The 26,578-nt window shown below is 35.4% G+C and overlaps 1 protein-coding gene and 1 non-coding gene across 9 annotated transcripts in view; one reads left to right on the top strand and one right to left on the bottom strand.

Moving 5' to 3' along the window:
- Positions 1-2,379: 2,379 nt before the first annotated feature.
- LOC128206118 (zinc finger protein 302-like) overlaps positions 2,380-26,578 on the bottom strand; it is a 53,562-nt gene continuing 29,363 nt past the window's right edge. Inside the window, exon 5 of one of the 8 annotated variants that reach the window (XM_052908368.1) lies at positions 2,380-2,963. In XM_052908368.1, the coding sequence (XP_052764328.1) occupies positions 2,680-2,963 (284 nt within the window). In that variant the 3' untranslated portion in view covers positions 2,380-2,679. Of the gene's footprint in view, positions 2,964-4,590; positions 4,989-7,640; positions 8,096-11,845; positions 12,264-16,420; positions 17,214-19,118; positions 19,622-21,219; positions 23,283-24,195; positions 26,283-26,578 lie in introns of those variants that run through there. The other 7 variants (XM_052908378.1, XM_052908376.1, XM_052908374.1 and 4 more) reach the window with 7 other exon arrangements.
- Positions 4,192-4,264, top strand: Trnas-uga (transfer RNA serine (anticodon UGA)). Its single transcript has one exon. It is a non-coding gene; the product is annotated as a tRNA-Ser (tRNA).

Genomic DNA, 26,578 nt, shown 5'->3' with positions numbered 1-26,578 from the left:
AAGAAAACTTGGCACTTGTCTCTATCTTATTGCCACCTGCAAATTACTTAATACGTATGTCTCGCGATGTTACTCGATGCCAGCGTTTGTGAGTCACAAGTTGTCAAATTAATTTCAGTCAATTTACTTGTTGAGCGCTATGTTGAAGGAGCAGTTGCTGTATGAACCATGTTGAAATACGGTGTTGGGCAAATCAGTAAGTGTATTGTCTTTTCTTCGGATGTTACTCCTGGAAATTTATGATCTTTGATGAAAACGGGACCAAGCCCTAAACGGGGTTACTCCTGGAAGTTTATGATCTTTGATGGAAACGGGACCAAGCCCAAGACGGGGTTACTCCTGGAAATTTATGATCTTTGATGGAAACGGGACAAAGCCCAAAACGGGGTTACTCCTGGAAATTTATGATTTTTGATGGAAACTTGACCAAGCCCAAAACGGGGTTTCTCCTGGAAGTTTATGATCTTTGATGGAAACTTGACCAAGCCCAAAACGGGGTTACTCCTGGAAATTTATGACCTTTGATGGAAACTTGACCAAGCCCAAAACGGGGTTTCTCCTGGAAGTTTATGATCTTTGATGGAAACTTGACCAAGCCCAAAACGGGGTTTCTCCTGGAAATTTATGATCTTTGATAGAAACTTGACATAGCCTAAAACGTGCTTACTCCTGAAAATTTACGATCTTTGATGGAAACGGGGCCAAGCCCAAAACGGGTTTACTCCTTGAAATTTATGTTCTTTGATGGAAACGGTACCAAGCCCAAAACGGGGTCACTCGTGGAAATTTATGATCTTTGATGAAAATGGGACCAAGGTTCAAGTTCGAAAATACTTAAGTAGTTACTGAATAACTTGCTTAACTCATTTACTACTTTACTGCCCAGCATGGTTATGTTTTTTTATTCTGTTAAAATCGTATTCTTTCATAACTTAAATTTATATAATCAGAGATATAACGTTTAAGACAAAGGTAGAAAAAGACATGTTTTGGAACAAGAAATGTACTTGATTTTATACTTAAAATATATAGTGTACTCAACAATTTAGGAGTTGCGAAGCATTTTTTAAACGGTCCGTATACGAGAAATCTCTTTTCTAGGGGCGCTACGTCATCAAGAAATTTGTACATTGTACACGTTTAGAATGGCATGCACAAAGAAATTCGCACACGAGTGCAACTTGTACATGTACGCTTAGCTACGCGAACAAGATAACGTCATGTTTCGCAGCGATTTTATCATACAGTAATGAGAAAATCACTGATTGTAGGTCTGTGTCCCAATGGGTTACGTCTATATGTCATCCTTATTCATATGAACTAGTTTATGATTCCGCCAGCTATCCTTCCTGCCAAATCTATGTCCAACTGACTTTTGTCCACTGGCATAAGCTAAAGGTCCCCCTTATTCATATGAACAAGTTAATGATTCCCCCAGCTATCCTTCCTGCCAAATCTATGTCCAACTGACTTTTGTCCACTGGCATAAGCTATAGGTCCCCCTTATTCATATGAACAAGTTTATGATTCCGCCAGCTATCCTTCCTGCCAAATCTATGTCCAACTGACTTTTGTCCACTGGCATAAGCTATAGGTCCCCCTTATTCATATGAACAAGTTTATGATTCCGCCAGCTATCCTTCCTGCCAAATCTATGTCCAACTGACTTTTGTCCACTGGCATAAGCTATAGGACCCCCTTATTCATATGAACAAGTTTATGATTCCGCCAGCTATCCTTCCTGCCAAATCTATGTCCAACTGACTTTTGTCCACTGGCATAAGCTATAGGACCCCCTTATTCATATGAACAAGTTCATGATTCCGCCAGCTATCTTTCTTGCCAAATCTTTGTCCAAATGACTTTTGTCCACTGGCATAAGTTATAGCACCCCCTTATTCATATGAACAAGTTCATGATTCCGCCAGCTATCTTTCTTGCCAAATCTTTGTCCAAATGACTTTTGTCCACTGGCATAAGCTATAGGTCCCCCTTATTCATATGAACAAGTTTATGATTCCGCCAGCTATCTTTCTTGCCAAATCTATGTCCAACTGACTTTTGTCCACTGGCATAAGCTATAGGTCCCCCTTATTCATATGAACTAGTTAATGATTCCGCCAGCTATCTTTCTTGCCAAATCTATGTCCAACTGACTTTTGTCCACTGGCATAAGCTATAGGACCCCCTTATTCATATGAACTAGTTAATGATTCCGCCAGCTATCTTTCTTGCCAAATCTATGTCCAACTGACTTTTGTCCACTGGCATAAGCTAACTGTCCCCCTTATTCATATGAACTAGTTTATGATTCCTCCAGCTATCTTTCTTGCCAAATCTATGTCCAAATGACTTTTGTCCACTGGCATAAGCTATAGGACCCCCTTATTCATATGAACAAGTTCATGATTCCGCCAGCTATCTTTCTTGCCAAATCTATGTCCAACTGACTTTTGTCCACTGGCATAAGCTATAGGACCCCCTTATTCATATGAACTAGTTAATGATTCCGCCAGCTATCTTTCTTGCCAAATCTATGTCCAACTGACTTTTGTCCACTGGCATAAGATATATGTCCCCCTTATTCATATGAACTAGTTTATGATTTCACCAGCTTTCCTTCCCGCTAAATCCCCGACGACATATGTCATACTTAATCGTACGTATATGTCCAAATGACTATATGTCTCCCTTATTCATATGAACTAGTTTATGATTTCTCCAGCTATCCTTCCGACCAAATCCTCGACCACATATGTCACACTTAAATGGCTTTACTCCAGTATGGGTCCTCATGTGCATCTCCAGCCATGAAGGGAACTTAAACCATTTGTTACAGACGGGGCATTGGCTCCCTGTTGTTTGGTGGTCACCGCCTGTTGTTTGGTGCTCACCGCCTGTGGTTTGGTGCTCACCGCCTGTGGTGTGGTGTGTCTGTCCTGAGCTTTGGAACATACTTTCGCCTGTAAATAGACATTTACATACTCATAAGGACGTGGAATGTGATTCTGGTAAAGTTTCAAATATGATAACAATCGAACTCTGTTGGCTCGAACTCCCAGGGACCGGCGAAAATACCATAAGCCAAGCGGGTTGGAACATACTGTCGCCTGTAAGTAATCATTTACATACTCACAAGGACATGGAAAGTAATTCTGGTAAAGTTTCAAATTTGATAACAGCCTTGAACTTTGAAAAATTCGAGCCAACCGGAACTGTTTACCTTTAGTTTAAAAAATCGGTCATTCAGTTCGGGCCATCAACGAGGTCGAGCCAACGGGGTTCCACTGTAAAACTTTACCATCACACACATACCGTTCACATGATATCATAATTATATGGGATCACCCCAAATTTTACATCAATATTAGCTAATTGCCGGTCAGATTTCTTCAATGGATATAACAGAAAAAAAGCGAGTTTTTGTCAATTGAGTTAACGAGTTTAATAAATTAAATCACTGAATGACAACGAATGGGATATTGTATTTAAATCACTAATAGTAAGTGGATGACTTATAGCTTTATATACCTAAAACTAAATAACGCACACAACTTCAACTGTTATTCATTTATTACGACACACCAACATATATTACACACGAGTACGTTACACAAACAATATATATATATATATATATATATATATATATATATATATATATATATCCCTTATTTCACTGTTGTTTCATTAAAGCGACGTCGTTTATGATATTAATTTTAAAAAACAACGTTCTTTGCTCATATGCAAGCAATTCTTGTAAAAATAATACCCTTTGATATCAAGACAACTGCTTTATGTAAACATCATTTGAAACTGACAACTTATTCTATTCTACATGCATCCAATAATACAATGAAAAAATACAGGGACATGCCTAGTATTCGATTATTTAAAAAAAACTGTTTAGAGGACAAGGCAAGTGCACAAACGACAATAAACTAAACACACAAGTCGTAAAACGTATTATCTTAAATAATATGAATTACTCCTAGAATTGACATTGTACACATAATGTGTACTGCCCTTGATGAAGGGCTAGATGTCGTCAAACTTAACCTTGGTGGAAGGTTCTAGTTTCTTTTGATGAAGCCTCCACCTTCAACCCCGAAATTACATCCTAATTTGGGCTTAGACAGTATTGGTGTCACGGTACCGATACCTACACATGTGGTGTGGAGGTGTGTCAGCGGTCCGGTAGCTCAGTCGGTAGAGCACTCGCCCTGACAGCGAGGGGTCCCGGGTTCGAGCCCCGGTCTGGCTGCACACTTTTCTCACCCTGTGACATTGGTCAATCATAATTTATAAAATGAAAACGCTAAAAGCGTTCAAAGGCTGTATGCGCGAAAAACGTGATTTTACTTTTTACATTTTTTTTTATTGGTAAACTGTTTGAGAAATTCACTTCGATCGAAGCGCATTTTCCCTGTATGAAGTCTCAATCCAGTAGGAAACCGTGTAAGGGTCCATGTTGTCTATATAGCTACATCGTTTGTGAAATACATAACACTCCAAAGGAGTTCTTTCATGTGAGAAATCTCACTTCATTAGGTAGACAAACTTGGTGGACATGTTAAACTATATGTTGCTTTTCTGGTTATTTTTTATGTCGCTTTTCTGGTTATTATTTTATGAATTACATTACGTCCGAATGGCTTTCATGTGTGAAATCTCAATTCATGAGATGAACAGTTTTGTGAGAATTCATGTTGCCTTTAAAGCTAAATCGCTTGCGAAATTCACTGCACACCAAGCGTTTTTCAATTGTATGAGCTCTCAATTCTTAAGGTGGACAACCATGTGAGCTTTCATGTTGCTTTTATGGTTAAATCGTTTATGACAGACACTACACATGAATGGTTTTTCTCCTGTGTGGATCCTCATGTGCATTTCCAGCCAGGAAGGGAACTTAAACCGTTTGCTACAGATGGGGCATTGAACTCCTGTCGTTTGTGGGTCATGGCCTCGGTTTTTGAACATCCAGTCGCCTGTAAATGCAAATATTTTACTCATGAAAACAAAAACGTGATTCATGTAAAATGGTTATATTCATTTGAGAACATATGAAGTAAAATTGTAGTCCACACTATCTACCTATTACAAAATCACATGACGTATCAACTATCATGCACGCTTATTTGTGTTTTACTTGGTTGATGATTTCCTTTTTTTCTTTTCATTTTTAAAAAAATTTGTCTATTATACAAAAATCATTTAAAACGCGTTATAATGTAACTATGTATGTTTTGATTTACTATGTGTGTGTGTGTGTGTGTGTGTGCGTGTGTATGTGCGTGCGTGCGTGCGTGTGTGTGTGTGTTCTAAATTTCTGTTTTATATGTGTATAATGTGACGATGAGTTGTTTATGATTAAGTCAAAAATAATTTTCTTTTCTGTTCTATATTTTAACATCACGCCCTATATTTCTCAGGCGCAAGTCACACGATATGGTTAAAGGCGCACAATAAAGATTGGTGCCAAAAAAACGTCTTAATGCATTATCGTATTTTCCTCATTTGACCTTAATGATAAAAAACACAAAAAAAACAACATGAAACAGGTACAGTTAAAGAGATATTAGCGATGTTTTGGCGAATTTTAAACTGGGATTTCGTGGCTACGTAGCTATTAATTCATGTTCTTTATCAACCTATAGTGTGCGCCTTTTAACTTTTCGTGTGAACTATGGTTCCGCAAAGCATCTGCTACCAGATCAGCAGACAACCTCATGGTCATCAGGTAAATGTCACACCAAAAGGATAAGAGAAAGGGCGGCCATTGTTCTGAAAGCAATATTCACTATCAAAAGGACTCGCTCATGGTTTGTAACTTGCACTTTTTTATTACGACATAACGTGTGGCAAACCATTAGGAGTATAATGGTCGGCACGCGCCCTTGAATGGCTGCATTATGACTTGACCCATTCGGAACTCCTCGGCAATTTTCCATAAAAACAATCTCAGATGTATATTGACGGTTTACAAAGTCAGAAATATTCATATTTAAGTAACCGGCAAGTATATCGCGCATTAATTTCAATTAAGCAGTTGAACTTAATCATTTTACTCTTGGGAATCTGAATTATTAATGCTATAATTCACTTCACTGGTTATCAATTTAAACTTAAATATACAAAGTACAAGTTAAAACACTACTGCATACTTATTTAATACAATAATTAAAAAGTTTACGTTCTACTATTTCTGATGTGTCGGCATACATTCGAGGTTGTTTTCGATGGAAAATGGGCGAAGAGTTCAGAACGGGCTTGACCCAAAGTGTGTCCTAAACAGGTTCGTTCCCCACTAAAACCAGGTTGTTTTTTTATAACTTAATAGTATTTTTGTCTGAAATTTCGGTATCAAAGAGTAAAATAATTATGATATCAGTGTTTTTAGTTGCATAACCGGGAAAATTATATGTGCTGCCAAAACATGATCGAGGCCATTTAAGTGTAAAATGCTTAGGCGGAAGCTTCGAGTTTCTCAGTCGATTTAGGGCAGAAACAGTTATGAACTCGGCCCCGATTACTCGAGAAATCGTGACCGTAACAAACAAAAGCATCTCATTTTATTTAAACATATTACTTAATCTCTTTAAAATGAGAATAATACAGAAACTTATACCATGGAAAAATCTTGATCCAGTTATAAGGGACTTGATCAGTCGGTGCCTGATTATACATATTTACGCGTATGGCCCATATCACAGTGGTGCCGTAAAACTTAGGTAGGTAAAGTCAGGTGGAGAATAAACAGTCATTGATTGAAAATCAAATCCTGTTAGAATTCCTGCTAGTAAACAAACATGTCTGTTGCAGCTTCTGGATCTTAATTTATTAAGGATGCAGTAACCTACACTTTTTGAAAACGTCAACATAGGATCGATAAACACATACTTTTTGAAAACACATGCAGACTTTCTATTCATCCGATGAAGTTTCCTTTGAACTGTACTTTGGAATAAGTTCAATCAATAAACTTCTTAGCTCCAATGTCAGTCACCTGTCACCGGGCTGGTATTCAATATTGGTCTTAACTGAATCTAAGGACGATGTAGCTAATCGGATTATGTGTTATTAATAATTTACCGATAGTGTGTATGAAGTCAGTGAGGTATGACCAGATGATTAACTGGAAGCATATGTGCTCCGTTTAATTCGAATATCATAAACTATTCTTCATAATAGACAAGGTAAACGTTTTTGAATGAAGAACCTTTAAGAGATCAAATTAATATAAACGACTACGTATGTCGATCTATGCATTAACAAAATGTAGCACACAAATCAAGTCCAGAAATGTTTTCTGTGTTATTCAATTAAATTTCATTATTCTAAAACGCAAATAAAGTTTATGTTAAACATTTATTGTTTATTTACAAGCAATTACAGAACAATATTTATGTTATGAAAACAAGTATATATTTAGATAATTTGGTGCTCACTTTAATTGAATGGCATCAACTCATCCTGTACGGGCCATCACTTACCCTTAAGTTGCGACACAGCTTATAGCTAATCTCAGTTCTTTAAGTGGACAATCATATGAGACACTATGTACACTCGAATGTTTTTTTCTCCTTTATAGAATCTCAGTTCTTTAAGTGGACAATCATATGAGACACTGTACACTCGAATGGTTTTTCTCCTGAATGGAATCTCAGTTCTTTAAGTGGACAATCATGTGAGACACTATGTACAAGCTCGAATGGTTTTTCTCCTGAATGGAATCTCAGTTCTTTAAGTGGACAATCATGTGAGACACTATGTACAAGCTCGAATGGTTTTTCTCCTGAATGGAATCTCAGTTCTTTAAGTGGACAATCATGTGAGACGCTATGTACACTCGAATGTTTTTTTTTCTCCTTTATGGAATCTCAAGTCTTTAAGTGGACAATCATATGAGATTTCATGTTGCTTTTATGGTTAAATCGCTTGTGACAGACATCACACTGAAAGGGCTTTTCTCCAGTATGGATCCTTAAGTGCGGGGTCAGGTTTCCCGAGTGAGCGAACGTCTTCGGACAGTATGGGCATTTGTGAAGTTTGTTGGCTGAACTCTGGCCCCAGTCGCTTTCAGAACCCCATGAGCCTGAAAAATTAAAAGTGTTGATATAACTATATTTATCATATTAGTTAAGCTTTTATTTCTTAAAGACTATCGTGAGAAACATACATGATTGAAAATAATCATTTTCCTTTATGCTTTTAGCTGAAAAAGCCTATATTTTCACCGCTTTTGAAAGAATTTGGTTTCCGTTTTTTCTGTAACAAACGTAAGGTAGTGTTTACTGTGCTAGGTTGAAAATCTTTAAAATAGCGTCAGCCAAATATCGATACGACGTTATTTATATCAAGCAATTTTCCAATTAACGCCAATTAAATTGAAATTTTACAATTTTCAAAATAAACCCCTCGAAAATCTGTTGAATGTCAGTGTAGGATCAAAATCTTTTTCACTCGTGATTAAAAGTAAATTGCTTTCTACTGCGAGCTTTCTATGATCATTCGGTGAAATAAATTTTGATCTTACATTCAAATTCAACAAATGACCACTATGTCTATATCAAACGGTAAAAGAAAAAAAAATGTATTCTTCTTTATAAAACACAAAGGAGAATCAAACCGAAATCTTAACGAATACAATGGAGCAGGTGCGCTCAATTTCGATGAAAAAATAAATCATTATAAAAAAAATGTATCTTTTCGCAATTCAATGATGAATACACTTAATCTGCATGTGTGTTAATTAAACCTTTCAATTTGTAACTTTTTTTGATACTTAAAATGGCCTGAAAGTCGAAATAATTGTCTTTGTAGAGTTACGATTTGAAGGAGTACAATTCCAAAATCGACAGTCAAGAAACTTTTTCAACTTTAAGGACACAATGACAAAATTAACAGCAACCAACAAGATACCAATTTAAATTTTTATAATGCGCATTCTACACACAGCATACTGGTTAAGATAATTTAAAATAATATTTCAAAATTTACATGTTTCTTCTCGGATTTGAACGCACCAGCTCCATTATATTCGTGAATAGTACGGCTCGATTCTCCATTGTGTTTAACAAGGTCAGATAAGATAATCTTTGCTTAAAGTCAGTAATGATAAACAAAATAACACTAGCTAATAGCTATTTTCCGACAAAACATAGAATATCCAGTAACTTATGTCACTTAAAACATTTCCAATAGATAGTTAGCAAAAATAATTAAAAACAAATCCGCAAACATATACAGTTTATTTCACAGAAACATACAGTGACACACACTTATTGACAAAATCAGAATATTCAGTGATAAAAAACGTTATGCAATAAGAGTAAAAATAATATGAATGAGATCTGTGAGAAATACCTATGATGAAACTTAAGCCAGATTATATAATAATACTGAGAGTGGTTGAAACAGACGGGAGTGTTGTTGTTAATGCTGTGTGTGTGCGTGCGTGCGTTCGTGTGTGTGTGTGGGGGGGGGGGGGTATCTTTAAGTGACCTTTTCCGCTCGCGATGTATGGGTAGTTATCAATCATGCAATGTTGAATGCCCATGGATTGCACTTGCGCATAGTAACGGAAAATGACAACAAATGTCGGGGTCATCAAAACAAAACATTACCATGATTACTAAGCTAGGGATAAAATCGCACCCTCAAGGGCTTATTTTGGACCTTTACTCTTTACTGTTCATAATACCATTACAACTTGTCATGTGGGTTTAAGCGTTTATTAATAAGGAAGTATTATTTAATTAATTTTCCTCGTTCACTAAGGGGTATCGAACTATACATTAAACATTTCTCTGACCTATTATATACCATTATACATTGTCATGATAAATACTAATCATAACTCTGGCATTGTGCCTAGTCTATAGAAAAACAACATATTATGTTGTGGTATATCATTCAAAACAAGATTGGCATGAAGGTCATTCGTATATCGTTCGCCATAGCTATTAGTTATTCGAAAATGATCCTTGTATTTAAAGCAATTTGTTGTTCGGATATGATCCATACTCGTACTTGACATTGATGGCATATAAATCAACATTTCGATCAATATTTATGCAAAAAGCTACAGAAACAAGCTCAGTAGCAAAAAGTTTAAACATAAACCCGGTTTAGTAGCACTGGGCAAACGCCAAAGACATAGAACACAACATCACAAACAAGAACCATAGAAGAACAGCACAAACTCCACAAACAGCACAGTGCATACATACTATATATATAAAAAATAGGTATGTTTATCAAGAATTGTTAGGTACCGCCTTGGAACCGTCAGTAAAATGTAAATTAACTGGGGGTTTTAAACCAGTTTATGTGCACAAACCTCAAGTTGAACATAAAAAGTATGCGGAAAATGTGGCATCAAGAGTGTTTCAAAGTACAACAAACATCAATCATTAACATATGGACTCCACGTACATGCCCCATAACCGAGCCTGTCCTAACTAGTCCACGACGTTTCAGGGGAACTAGAACATGTTGCCTCTAATATTCCTCCACAATGTGACCTCGTGACAAATGTATATATGCAAGAACGCACAATTAAGGTAAACACTTGTTGTATTTATGAATGATTTTTTATTTTTCTTCATTCGAACTAGTGCCCTATTTTTATCCCCCAATTAACCCATGTTGTTACACACTGGTCCCAAATAGAATGCCGATTAATATTCTGACTGAGTTTTTTGAAGACTGGTCAAAAACTGATGTATATATTATGTTGTTTGATACTTGGGTCCTGTCTGTACTTATGCTGTTTTAAATGCCTATATAATACCATTCTGGGCAATGTTCATTAAGTTAAGGATGAAAGGGGTGGCCAAATTGCTATTAAAAGGGACGCACATACGTTTTTATAGTCAGACATTGAAACAAACAATTTAACTTTACATGACATGTGAAAATATTCTTGATAAAACAAAACAAAAAATTAAATTTAGAGCTCTAGTGTTAGTATTAATTTACCATAAAAGCAACTGTGTCACTTCATGATTAAAGCAACTGGGTCACTGTTTGATTAAACAACTGTGTCACTTCTTGATTAAAGCAACTGGGTCACTGTTTGATTAAACAACTGTGTCACTTCTTGATTAAAGCAACTGGGTCACTGTTTGATTAAACAACTGTGTCACTTCTTGATTAAAGCAACTGGGTCACTGTTTGATTAAACAACTGTGTCACTTCTTGATTAAAGCAACTGGGTCACTGTTTGATTAAACAACTGTGTCACTTCATGATTAAAGCAACTGGGTCACTGTTTGATTAAACAACTGTGTCACTTCATGACTAAACAACTGTGTCACTTCTTGATTAAAGCAACTGGGTCACTGTTTGATTAAACAACTGTGTCACTTCATGACTAAACAACTGTGTCACTTCTTGATTAAAGCAACTGGGTCACTGTTTGATTAAACAACTGTGTCACTTCATGATTAAACAACTGTGTCACTTCATGATTAAACAACTGTGTCACTTCATGATTAAAGCAACTGGGTCACTGTTTGATTAAACAACTGTGTAGATTTATTGTCACTTCATGATTAAACAACTGTGTCACTTCATGATTAAAGCAACTGGGTCACTGTTTGATTAAACAACTGTGTCACTTCATGATTAAAGCAACTGGGTCACTGTTTGATTAAACAACTGTGTTACATCACGATTAAACAACTGTGTCACTTCATGATAAAACAACTGGGTCACTTCATGATAAAACAACTGTGTCACTTCATGATTAAAGCAGCTTGGTCACTGTATGATTAAAGCAGCTTGGTCACTGTATGATTAAAGCAACAGTGTCACATAATGATAAAACAACTGTATAAATTTATGATTATAGCCACTTTGTCACTTTATGATCAAAACAATTCGTGTCACTTTATGATTAAACAGCTGTGTCACTTCATGATTAAACAAATGTGTTACTTAGTGATAGAATAACTGTGTCACTTGATGATAAAACAGCTGCGCACATCATGACTAAAGCAACTGTGTCACTTCATGGTTACAGCAACTCTGTCACTTTGTGATATAATGGACAGCCATGTGAGACCTCATGTTACTGCGCTGGTTGAATCTTTTCTGGCACACTTGGCACTGGTATGGTTTTTCGCCTGTGTGAATCCTCTCGTGGGATGTCAGGTTTCCCGATTTAGCGAAGGATTTTTGGCAATACCTGCACGTGTAAGGTTTCGCATGTGTACTTGGGGCCATTTCTTCCATACCTCTGCAGTGAATTGACGAACCTGAAACAAGAAAGATAAAAATGAAATATCACTTTAGTGCTATATATTCTTAAATTAAAGCTATAAGTATATATCCTTATCTAATAGCAATACATGTACAAATTATTAGTTCACATGGTCCCACCGACGCACTTACCTACCGCTCTGGACCAACTGATTCACAAACCAACTGTAGAATTGATATCTAAAGGATTTTTGTCACGTGTGAAATCTCAATTATCTTGTGAGATTTCATGTTGTTTTTATGGTTAAATCATTTGTGACAGACACTAAATTCAAAGGTCTTTTCTCATGTGTGAAATCTCAATTTACTCCAATTGTATATTTTACTTTCAGTTTTGTTTAACAAATCAAACATAGCAATTACTATGTCAATTTCCATGTTGTTGAGCATCATATTTATATCACACGTTTTTCCAATTAACTTCAATCAAATTGACACTACATAATCTTTAGCATAAACAAAACAAAAAACGTTCTGGACAAAGGCTTTCTTTGATTTTTAAAAATACTGGCCAATGGTTTATTTGAATTTAAAAAAAACTGGCCAATGGTTTTTGAAGAGAAGATTTTATAAGTTTTCCAAAAAGACATATATAGTGAAAACTATAGCCCCGCCCCAGGCAAATATGTTTTTTATGAATCAAAATGGGGTGAAGGAATTTTATCTATGGTAACCTGAGGATCATTTCTGTGAATTTACATTTAAATCAGGACATTGGTTTCTGAAGAGCAGATTTTCACAGTTTTCCGTATGGACACTAGCCCCGCCCACCCCTGGCAACCATGTTTTTTATGAATCAAAATGGGGTGAAGGAATTGTTACAAGGTCACCTAAGGAACATTTCCGGGAAATTATTTTGAAATTGGGCCAGTGCTATCTGAGAAGATTTTCCTTTGGGTTACCATGGTAAGGTATCTAAAAGAGGACCACCAAAGGAACATGTCTGTGAAGGTGGTACGCAAACTTTAACATACATGGTTACGCCGACACCGACACTCAGGTAACTAGGATAGCACTCCTTATTCTTCGAAAAGTCGAGCTAAAAATGACAACCAATCACCCTATCACAAAAGCTCATGCTGAGCACTTTGTGCTCAGGTGGCTAAAAAGCAAAATGATGGATACTAAGCCTAATTTAATAGTTTTTATGGGTAAGAAATATATGTTAAACACATCTGCCTTTTGCCTGTTTAGAGACCAACAATTGGCAGGCAATTGTATAAAACTGGTTATTTTTTGGTTTCCTCAAAGTTACATGAAGCTGAAATGTTTATTGATTGGTCAATATTTATCAAAAAATAAATATAAACCAATCAAATCATTCAAATGTACAAACTAGCCTATTAAAAATGTATAATACTTGGATAATTTGACCTAAAGTTAGCTTTAGGCTAGTTTGTACTTTTCATTGAATGCTATTATTAGCTAGTTCGCACATTAAAGCAATTTGATTGGTCAACAGTAAATATTGGATAAATAGATTTGGCTATCCCTTACGAAAATTGTGTACATTGTCAGTGTATATCCAGTGTTTTGTCAGTGTTTTACCATTGTATTACCAGTGTTTTTTCCAGCTGATTGCCAGTTTGTTATTCTATTATCACCAGTTATCTCAGTGTGTATCAAGATTATTATTTAAGGTAGAATTATAAAAACACACAAGGCAGAGTTATGGTTCTTGTATGCTTCCTCTCAGCGGTCTCTTTGTTTTAAAGTTTGAATATTTTAGTTTTTACTTATTTATTTAAGCTCGATTGTGAAGAAACTTCCAAGAAAGCTTGTAGCTTATCAAGTCACTCTCGAGTCGGCTTCCTGGTGAAACCAGTACGGGTGTCATATGAGGTACGGTCGTGACCTTGGTGGGGTTCGAACCTGCAGCCTCCATGATGAGCGGCAGACACCTAAACCTCTACACCTCTGCTCCCCTTAACAAAATTTATGGGCATAACAACCCTTTTGAGAAAAGCAATACAATTTGAAAGTTTGATAAAGAAATCTTAAACAAGAGGCACATCAGTGCCTGTGCTCCACTGGCCAAAAGGTTCAAGCAAAGACAACCTAACGAACATTTTCGTCAAGTTTCATAGAAATACAATCATCAATTTTTGAGGAGAAGTTATTTAAAAAATTTTTTTACTTTAATAGCTCTGGCTGCCATGTTGTGCAGTGGACCGAAATGATTTGGGCAATTTGAGTAAAGGAGCACCAAACAAACATTTCTGTCAAGTTTTATCGAAAAAAGGTCATCGGTTTCGACGACAAGTCGTATAAAGTTTTTTTTATTTTTTAGCTCTGGCAGCCATGGTGTGCAGTGGACTGGAACCATTTAACAAATTTTGGTTAATGACCACCCAAGGAACATTTCTGTCAAGTTTCATCAAAATCTGATCATCGGTTTCTGAGAAGATGTTCTTTAAAGGTTTTTCTATTTTTTTGCCCTGGCAGCCATGTTGTGCAGCGGACCGGAACCATTTGAGCAATTTTGGTTAAGGACCACCCAAGGAACAATTCTGTCAAGTTTCATCAAAATCTGCCTATCCGTTTCAGAGGAGATGTCGTTTAAAGATTTTGCTATTTTTAGCTGTGGCGGCCATATTGTGCAATGGACCAGAACAATTTGAGCAATTTTAATAAAGGACCACCCAAGGAACATTACAGTCAAGTTTCATCAAAATCTGCCGAACCGTTTCAGAGGAGATGTCGTTTAAAGATTTTGCTATTTTTAGCTCTGGCGGCCATATTGTGCAATGGACCGGAACCATTTGAGCAATTTTGGTAAAGGACCACCAAAGGAACATTCCTGTGAAGTTTTGTCAAAATCCGCTTATCAGTTTCAGAGGAGATGTCGTTTAAAGTAAAAGTTTACGCACGCACGCACGCACTCACGACAGATAATCTGTGACGACATAAGCTCCATGGCCTTCGGCCAGTGGAGCTAAAAATGGCAAAGTTATAGCAAACATCTAAGTATAAAAAGGGGCATAACTCTGTCAAATATGATCTTCTTTAACCAAACAAATGAATTAACCAGTTGTATTGCATAGAGCATATACTTCGGTGACAGACATTTCAGGTAAAAGAAATACAAGGTAATTACTATGACCAAACAAGAGCACCGCCTACAGGTGCTGAACACTCGTCTGATTTTATCCTTTTACACACATTTGATAGTGAAAAGATATTCCGAAGTTTGAAAGTGAGAGCTTTGATAGTTTGCATGTAAGTGACCCAAGCACAAAACTAGCTAAAAGACTAGCCAAAAATTACAAAGTCCAAAAGTACTAAAATATCTCTTACCCTCCCCCTAACCTTCTAAAAGTGTGACTCAAAAACCTGTTTTGTATATTAAAGTGCATTATCCATTTATTGTCTGTGAAAAAAATTGAAATCAATCCAACAAAAATTGAAGAAGCTGTCCAATTCTCAAAATCAACCAAAATCAATCAAAATTCATGTTTTTTACCCAAAACAAACAGGTGAGACTCAGCATCTTTATGGTACAATGTGAAGAAGGGGATTAGATGAACAAGTTCCCCAAGTTTCAAAGTGATAGCTTACATAGTTTCAATGTAAGTGACCTAAACACAAAACTTAACCAACGCCTCCGACGACGACGACGACGAGGGCAATCAAATGAAATGGAGACAATAGCTTGTCATTTTTTTCAAAAATCAGACCATCTAATAAATGAAAGCGCTGAAAGGCTGTAGGCGCGACAAGTGTGATTTTACTTTTCTTTACAATTCAGTGTACATAACAGTCACTGATAACAGTACATAGTACTAGGATATATCAACATTGCTTTCATTTCGCAAGTTTATTGCTAGTGTAAAGTTAATTAAATGAAACCGATATTGGCCGGCGACATTTCCATTTTCTGCGTAATTATCTATCCCTCTTGGTCCATCAACAAGATTTTTTAAGAACCTTTGACTTGCTTTCAAATTCACATTTAAGATGCGATCTTATAAACAAATTTAAATAGTGTTCTTTTAATTTGCACTATTTTAAACCTCATAACACCATATTTCCAATTTTGTGACCCCGGCGCATTAATTCCTTTAACTCATCATGTCAAAAAGTAGATCTGACGAAAACTGATTTAAGGTATTAAATACTGTAGGCCAGCAGCCTACAGCCTAAAAAAATGATATAACCAGAACAAATTTTATTTTTCAACAACATATACAGAATAACAATAATGTACTCAGAAGTTGAGTAAATACTTAAGACAAAAACATCACTTTGTCATTCATTTTCATGAAACATTCCAATACTAATGATATTGTATGGTAATTTCTGTCGTAGAACAATAATGCTGTAATTCTTAAGATCGCAGTTGCACATACATGCCATATTTCTGAGAGGCTTCCCAGGGGATTTCGGTCTGAATTTCATGGGTTTTTGATATTACACCAGGAATTTTTACGCAAAATCTACATTTTTGATATATAATAAGAATAAATTCAGAAACACTCATATGACAATAGTATTTGGACTTAAGTCATCATGGTCCTTCATGGAATTTCAAACTCATAATATTATGGATGCATTCCACTGTCAACCTTCAGCTATTTAAAAAAAATCCAAAAAAAATCCAGGGGATATGGAATCCCCGGCGGGGGACCAGGGGATGGGTCAGAATTCCGGGCGATTTCCCCCCACAGGAGGATATGGCATGTATGTTTGTTTGCAAAAACAATGCATGCAATTTACACTTATAAATCATTCGATTGCCAATGTTGATGTGTAATTGCTGTGTACAACGTTCACATGTCTTCTCCAGTTGCTCTTGGCACTAAACTGTTTCTGGCATACTTGACAGGTATACGGTTTTTCACCAGTGTGCACTCGATAATGGACTTCCAAACTGGATTTCCGTGCAAAAAACTTGCCACACCATTTGCACACGAAGCCTTCAGATCGATATGGCCCTACATCTTGGTCTGAAATTGAAATAAAAACTGTGTGAATAGAATTGTGATAAAATTGACTCTGATCTTAATATTATTATTAAGGCGACTATAAATTAAATGCTATATGTTCATCCCCGCCCTTCTCTTTTTCGCCGCAGGTCTTAAATTTTATTGACTCAAAAAAAAAAATGAACTCATGGGCTGTGCATTTGCATTTGTTAAACAGAGAATTGTTACATGGTGTTCGTGGCTCATCTAGAGAAACCTGTATCTGTTCTCTTATGAAATAAGAAACGATCATGAACACATATTCAACAGTGAAACATGTAAGAAAAATAAAAAATGAGATACCACCCCTCACCTCATTTTAAAATCTAGCAATTAATTAATATTGGCCTAATACCATAAGGAAACTGTTTCAAAACATGTTTGACCTTCATTGGTGAATAAATAACATATATAAGTTTAAAATTAACCATACATTAAAGTGAACAAATTTGTAGTCCTACGTAGAAAAATAAATATGAAAAAATCGTGAATAAAACAACAGAAAATAATATATATTTAATGAGATGTCAACAACTGTTTTATTGTCTCAACTTTAAGGACTCATGTACATGTTATTAAATGTACACCTTCATTTGTAACAATATTTTAAATATTTTCTCAAATGATATGTTATTGTAATATTATTAATATAGTCTGTATTTTACTTTCATTTTTTGAATTTGTCTTTACATTGATAGATGCTTGACTAATGATTTCATGTTCATGAAAAAGATATATTTAAATTGAAATATCTTTTGGACACTATGTGAATTTGATTTTGTTTTCACTGCTGACGATCTGATGGTACATGTACGCACCTTAATTTTAAAACCAAACTAGTTAAGTACATGAAAGACAAGCCCCTCGCTGCACAATTAAATGTAAGGTATGAGACACAATGTCGAACAACAACTACCAAAAACAACGTAATCATTCAAATACTTTTAATCAATACATGCTGGGTTATCGCCAAATACAGCAGTGTACAGGGGATGCAAAACCGCTACTTTCAAGGCAATGGTAAGCCATGGTTTATGCCACCAACATCGGAAGAATTGGATGAGTAAATGGTTTGGTTTCTGTAAATGCTCCAGCAATTAAGAACTATGAACAACTTATATTTCTATTACTTTATTGTATGTGTGTCATGTTTAAATTGTTTGATTGTAGCATTGATAAACAAGCATTTTCAGTGAAAAGATATCCCCCACCAACGATGTGCTTGTTTGTGCTTGATGGCTTGTTTGTGCTTACAGTCATCATCGCAGTATGTTGGTTCATATTTATTTCAAGTTTCAAGAATTTCTACCAACTAGTTAAGTACTGAGAAATGGCTGTAAATGAGAGTTTTCCAAAAAATCAAGGGCAATAACTCCAAGTACGCAGTTGACGGACGGACAGACGGAAGGAAGGAAGGAAGGAAGGATGGACGGACGGACGGACAACGCCATTTCAATATCCCCCTCCCTATTTCATAGGCGGGGGATAAAAACACTTTTACTTGCTCATTCCTTGCACATATTGCAACAAGCGAAATCAGTTTCAAATTATCACAAAAAACACATAAGCATCTCGAAACAATTCACACATTATTTGTATGAAAATATAAAGGTTCAAAATTAGCAAGCATACACATGTGAAGTTATACTATATGAATATAAAGAGACACAGTTTCGGACTTTTTCATTCCAACAAGCACCAACTAAACTCAACCTTAAGTAAGACATACCATTGGCAAATATGGTCTCACGCTCAGAGGTTTAATGTACATGTATATAATAATATTTACAAATTAAAGCTGCACTCTCACAGATATACCATTTTTACAATTTTTTGTCTTGGAAAGAGCAAATTTTTGCGTAAATATCTGCAAAACAATAATATAAAATTCAGCTGACAAAAAATCAGATCGTAGATTTTCAAATATACCAAACATATATATATTTTTGTCAGCAGTCTTATATCACTGGTTTGCAGATATTTACGCAAAAATTTGCTCTTTCCAAGACAAAAAATAAAAAAGTTGTAAAAATGGTAAATCTGTGAGAGTGCAGCTTTAAGTCCTTCAGCAAAATATGCCTTGACCCAAAGACCTGGATAGGTACCCTTTTGAATCTGATAAGCCTTACAATTTTCATGTCATTTTTTCAAATCTTAAAAAGACTTATTAATATGCACAAGCATGTGAGTCTTCATATTATTACTCCTGCGGAACCGTTTGAGGCAAACACTACACTCGAACGGTTTTTCTCCAGTGTGTATTCTCATGTGGGTGGTCAGGTTTCCAGATTGCGAAAACGTTCTTTGGCAGTAGCTGCACTGGTAGCGTTTGTTGGATTGTTCATATACCGGTAGCTCTTGTCCTCTAGGTCTGCTGTTATACATCAAACCTGAAATTGTAAAAAAAACATGTATTAAACATTATTAATTATTTATGTACAAATATAACCACCGTTCAGAGATGCAATACATTAACTATTTGTTAATATTCCATACATTTTGTTAGTCAAACTAATAATAAGCATTTACTTGTAACTGCAAATGAAACTTAAAGAAGTCTATAAACAATTGCACTGCAACTTTGGCAAATGGTACTTTAAAGATAAATTAATTCTGTCGCCTATCATAGATTCAAAATTCGCCTCTGATTCATGCTCTGACATACATGCCATATTTTCTGGAGACCATTCAGGGGGATTTGTTCAGAAGGCTAAAAATTCAGGGGGATTTTGGTGGTATTCAGGGGGATTTTTTAGCAGGTTTAAGTTTGCGAAATTTCAAAGTATATTTAGATGCGAAAGTACGAAAAAATGAATTCACATAATTATATTTCGCTATGAAAACCTCTTAACTTTTTCATTATACAGAATTATTTTATGTCATGATTTATCATATTCTTATGATACACTGTCATGTCATGTTGTAATACTGTACATTAAATTTAACTTCCTCCAAAGTCTTTTAAAAAAATTATGCTTAAAACTATCAGCTATGATGACGTTCAGACACTAAGAGAATGGAATGAATTTTATTAATTTCTACCTTTTCCAAAATAGTAATATTTCTTTGCCTTTGATCATTTCTTCTAATTAATTGATCACTTGTTTTCTTTTGGTATTTATCAAACCTTTTTTAAACAGTCATTTCACCCTTGCGGAGTTGTTTCGTTACATTCAATTTCATTCACATACTGTGGTTTCACTTTGTCATTATTGCCTGATGCAAAATATCTAAAAAAAAAAAAAAAAAATTTTGTGTATTTTTTTTTTTTAATTCTGGGGGATTTTTATCTCCCACCGGGAGACCGGGGATGGATCGAAATTCCGGGGGATTTTTTCCCCCGCCGGGGGATATGGCATGTATGCTCTGAAAATCATCAATGCTTCGATCACAACTTTCAACTCAATACATACATGTATGTTAATGACACTGCGTAGACTATCTAGAAGCTAACACATTTCTAGGATAACTTATGATGTTTTATTTATGTACCAGTATGCTCCAAAAATTAATCTTTATACAATGCATGCATTTTGGTATTGTCAATTGACAATGCTTTTAGTCTTTTTTTTCTTATGAGTTACATTGAATGTAATTCATAGATCAAAACACATCAGCTTGAATTTAATGAATTTTTGTTTTTGTTTCATTGTATCTGCTTAGTTTGAGTATTGTTTTCATAGTTGTATTTAATTCAGTGTTCAGGGATAGCATTTTAAGCACACATTTTAATCCAAACAAAAGCTAGTAATAATACACATATTTTATTTAAACATATTTCACATCAGATTTAACAAACATATATATATGTCCCAAAACACAAAATTGGCCATTTGCCTCATATCAAAATTATGGTTCTTCGTCAGATTACATTCACAAAAGTAATTCCAAATTTAGTGCCATTATTCACATAAAGTTTAGCTAAATACATTGCACTAAAGTGTATAAAAATGTGATATCTACACATATGGTAAAAATGGAGAAAGTAAATAGTTTTATATACATGTTTCACAAGGTGCTTTATTGTAAAAAATATGAACGCAATGTCAAGTTCTCATGTAAATGCTTGCATTTAAAAAAAAAAAAATTGTTTTATTGACTGGTCAACATTTATGCAAAAATTAATGTTTACCAATCAATTCCTTTTTAAAACTGCAAATTATCCAATAGATAGCAAGTGAACATTTCATCAATATTAGATACAAATGTCTCTGAAGAAAAAATGACAGTATTCTTTTTATACAATACGGGTATATATGTATACATCTGAATGAATGAACAAGAGAATTCAATGAATATGTAATTATATTAACCATTTACATTGGTATGTTAATAAAGTGTATTAGTGATCTATAATAAACAAAGAAGTCTTGTATTAACACCTATTCTGCTTACATGTTTATGTATGAATAGGCAATTATGTTATTAGGCTGGTTGTTCAGAACTTTATTAAAGTTAACAACTTTGTTAATGTCATTATTGTTAACTTTGAAATGTTAACTTCTTTGGAAGTTTCATGCTTGTATTCTGCATATTAAATTTCAAATAAGATTTGAGACAACTGTTTCAGCTTTACTTAATTTAAATAAATGAGCACATTTTAATATATTTCAACTTTAAATTGTTAACAACAATGCTGTTAATCATATAGTAAACAATCAGCCCATTGTAGACTTTAAGTATCTATCATGTGTTCCCGTTACGGATAGAAAAATCAGACCCGAGGGTACGTGTGTATTTAGCCAATAACGAGGCTTGCCGAGTTACTAGCCACACAGCGTGCCTAAGGGTCGGATTTTTCGATCTGGACCGGAAAAACATGATTGATAATTTTTCTTGCATATCTAAATTTATCAATTTGTGGAAAAATGATGTTGAAAACAAACTTTTGTACAATTACACAAAAAAGCGCGTACAACGTTGTTTACCGGCGTCATAGAGCGCAGTAATTTTGAATAAATAAAAATAGCGTTTTTTAACGATTATTTACCGGTATGTTCTATTTTTTATTAAAAGTCTGCAAACATATATATTTGATTGCGCTTTATTGAAATGACATAATATATTGTTCATAAACCATACAATTTAATGAAATAAGAAGTGGCGCGTTGTTGCGCGTGACTCATCTTACATGGGGTATGTAAGATGGGTTTTTCCAGCACTGGTCAAATGACCGGAAACACACATCCGGTATGCAAGAAAACAGTTTTACATCAACTCTAGACACTATCTGTATAACCGCATAGGAATCAAATGAAAATCTGACCTAAACACAAACTTGTTCTTGATTGTACAAAATGAACTGTTGAAATTATTGAACTTATCCATTCTACATTTGTGTATTTAAGATGCACACACAGACGAGCCCATCATATCATTACTCATGAAATATTTTGCAGCAGACACAACAGTTTATACATTCACTTTAAAGATGCAGAGTTGACATTTTTGCCATTCAAGTTAGTTGGTTATTTATTTTACGATTTTGAAGAAAGTTATATTAACTTATGTTAAAGTAACTCGCTCATGGTTTGTAAAATGCACTAATATTATAATAATAAGTGTATTCAGATGCATTACCGGGAAAACTAATGTTTTTGTCCAAAAACATGTGTGAGTCACTTAAAGCTACGATATTGCCCGAGAGTGGGGTCTTATGTTGTGGGGAAAACCAAAATTAAACTGGCGAAATCCCATTTGTCCTGCTTGATGGCCACCATCCAAACTCGCATGCCCTCATGCTGGCAATCGAACCCGCGACGCCTTGGTGAGAAGTGCGGCGCTAATCACTAAACTAACTGGACAAAACATTTAGTTCATTGAAGTTAAGATGCACCCGCATATGGGCCCGTCTATTATTACTCCTGTTAAACCTCTTGCCACACACACTACACTCGTATGGTTTCTCGCCCGTGTGAATTCTCATATGCGTATTTAAGTTTCCAGCTCTGGAAAACAGCCTGTAGCAGAAGCTGCATTGATATCGTTTGTTGTTTGAGCCATTCATACTCGTGTCTTGACCTTCCTCTGTTTTGGTATCCACCATTGAATCTGAAACAAAATAACATAACTGTTTTATTTTCTTACAAATTGAAGTATCATATAACATTATTTTCAGAGTGTTGCAAAAAAATCATATTTGTTTGTCGAAATTAAAACAGTATTTAAATGTTATAAACATATTATATAACATATGTTTTTTGCTCATGAACGCCAAAAACAATTTATGCTTACTCGGTGAAATATATTATGATCTTACACTAAAACAACCTATAATCCTTTATATTTTATATCTTGTTTTAGTGTCTGTAATCTGTAATATCCTAATCATCTACCTCTAAAGCATCATCGGTACCACTGATACACACAACGGATACCCCCGATACACACAACGGATACCCCCGATACACACAACGGATACCCCCGATACACACAACGGATACCCCCGATACACACAACGGATACCCCCGATACACACAACGGATATCCCCGATACACACAACGTATACCCACGATACACACAACGGATACCCACGATACCCACAACGGATATCCCCGATACACACAACGGATATCCCCGATACACACAACGTATACCCACGATACACACAACGGATACCCACGATACACACAACGGATACCCCCGATACACACAACGGATACCCCCGATACACACAACGGATACCCACGATACACACAACGGATACCCACGATACACACAACGGATACCCCCGATACACACAACGTTATGCTTCCTTGTGTACTGTGGGCAATTTGGCTAGGAAAATATCGTAATCATGAATAATTAATGAGGCAATTTCATTGGTTCCGCAAGGATACAACCAGATTATTTACGGTTGAAAATATTCTGGCGATTGCCAAAAGCCATCCAATATTTCACCATCAGAAAAAAATAATCAATGGGAAGATCTATAATCAATATACCAATTTATTCATCACAAACCATAGTGCTCAATAAAACAGCTAACAATTACAGTACACAGTTGAAATATAAACATGGATTTCATTAGATTGTCAGCATTATAGTACAAAAAATATTACATAGCTACAAGATATTCATGCATTTCATACGAGTGTCAGATATCAATGAGTGTCAAAATTACTGAGCAAAACAAAACATTAAAGGTTGCTTGGCAACAGTACCTTTAACTTCATAAAATGAGATTGAATTATGATTTTTTAATATAGTTGTTCAATAGTTATTACTACAAAATAATCATTTAACTTGATACAAGTCATCAAAAACATGCATGCAAAAAAGATAAAACAAGAGCTGTCACAGTATGTGACGAATGCCCCCGAATGTGACATTGACCTATGAACATGGTCAGTACATGAAAAGTTGATCTTGCTTTTATGTGTCAACACATATGGCAAGTTATTTTAAATTGCCTCTGAACATAAAAAATACCACCCATATTTGACAACCTACACTTTTATGTCCTTATATTCATCATTCCATTGTGAATAAACACTAAGTGTATCTTTCACCTTAGAGGTAGGGACATGGGTCTTGCACACAACATGTCGTCTTGGTATGTCGAACACATGTGGCAAGTTATTTTAGAATCTGTCCATACAAGGGAAAGTTAGAGCCCGGACGTAACAACCTATACTCTATGTCCTTATATGCAGCATTCCATTGTGAATAAACACCTAAGTGTGACCTTGACCTTAGAGGTAGGGACACGGGTCTTGCACGCGACACGTCGTCTTGGTATGTCGAACACATGTGGCAAGTTATTTTAAAATCTGTCGATACAGGGGAAAGTTACAGCCCTGACGTGACAACCTATACTCTATGTCCTTATATGCAGCACTCCATTGTGAATAAACACCTAAGAGTGACCTTGACCTTAGAGGTAGGGACACGGGCCTTGCACGTGACACGTCATCTTGGTATGTGGAACACATGTGGCAAGTTATTTTAAAATCTGTCCATACAAGGGAAAGTTAATGAGCCGGACGGACCCCAGTCTTAATCCGCTAATGTATACAATAATCTGAAGTTAATAGCTCTCAATCCTGATTTCAGGATAGTCCTGAAATTAAGAACTCTGAAACATGTAGAAATTTGTCATAACTATATAATGTCATACTTATTCACACTTTCAATATTTGTTCCAGATAACCGACACACTATAATAATGCTTAATGGCAAAACATGAACCCGTCGACTCCGCACCCACTACATTTCTTTTGAAATACCAGGGCTTTTTCTTAAGTACCCACAGGTCTGACTATTGGACCCTTTCCCAAAGCAAAATATATGATATCTCTCCCAATCTTCAGAAAAAAAATCCCAATCAAAAGTAAATAATAAAAGTGTTTACCTGTACTGTTCAACATCCTTATAAATTATGTGATGTAGTTTTGAGGATAGTTGAATTTGCTTATTTTCATCTCATTCAGTATTGAATACTATCTATCATGATTTGCAATAGATACCGTATTCACACCAAAATCATTGATATTTCAGCCATTTTAGGTCTTTTTAAAGGGAAAGAAACTAGTATTTAATAATTTCTCATTCACAGGAGAAAAGCTTGTTCTTTTAACTTTAAAATTTCCCAATACACCCACAAAAAATTTGATAATCTTCGGGGACAGTGACCCCAGGTGATAAACATTTTGGATATCTTTAACCAAGTCCAAAAACTTAACCAGTTTTACACAATTGGCTATTGGTCATTTCTATGGTTTGGTTAAAGTTAGCCAAAAGGTTTATTGATTGGTCAAAATTTATCAAAATTAACTGCCAATCAATCATAACTATCTAACTTGTATGTGGTTGTCATAGTTTCAGGTGTGTAAGGTAATGCGTCTTCATACTATTCGAGGTGTAAAATCTCTTGCCGCACACCCTGCACTCGTGCGGCTTCTCGCCCGAGTGGATTTTCAAATGTGCGTTTCGGTTTCCGCTTTTTGAGAAAGTCTTAAAGCAAACGTTACACTGGTGTATTTTCTTTTCCGTTGATCTTGGTCTTCCCATTTTTTTCTTTGGTGGCGTCATCTCCGCCTCAGGTGGAACTGCAAAATACAAACAAACTGTTATATAATTTCATTAAAATAATTTTAACCCAATTAATTGAATTTAGAGCTGCACTCTCACAGATAGACAGTTTTGAAAAATTTAAAACAAAATGACTTAGAATCACCTTATTTTGAAATGCCTTAAATTCAGACATGCAAAGAAACTCAAAATTGAACAGATCTCATTTTTTTGGAAAAAAACTTCCCCACATTTCTTTTTTCTTGAAGCATAAGGAAAGCTTTTTGCAATAAAACATCAATTTTCGACCTTAAATATGAAAACCTGTGATCTG

Source organism: Mya arenaria, chromosome 10 (genome assembly GCF_026914265.1).
Source record: "Mya arenaria isolate MELC-2E11 chromosome 10, ASM2691426v1".
In the NCBI taxonomy this organism is placed as follows: Eukaryota; Metazoa; Mollusca; class Bivalvia; order Myida; family Myidae; genus Mya; species Mya arenaria.
The sequence above is the reverse complement of the archived record's forward strand: the minus strand, read 5'-3'. Positions and strand labels throughout refer to the sequence as shown.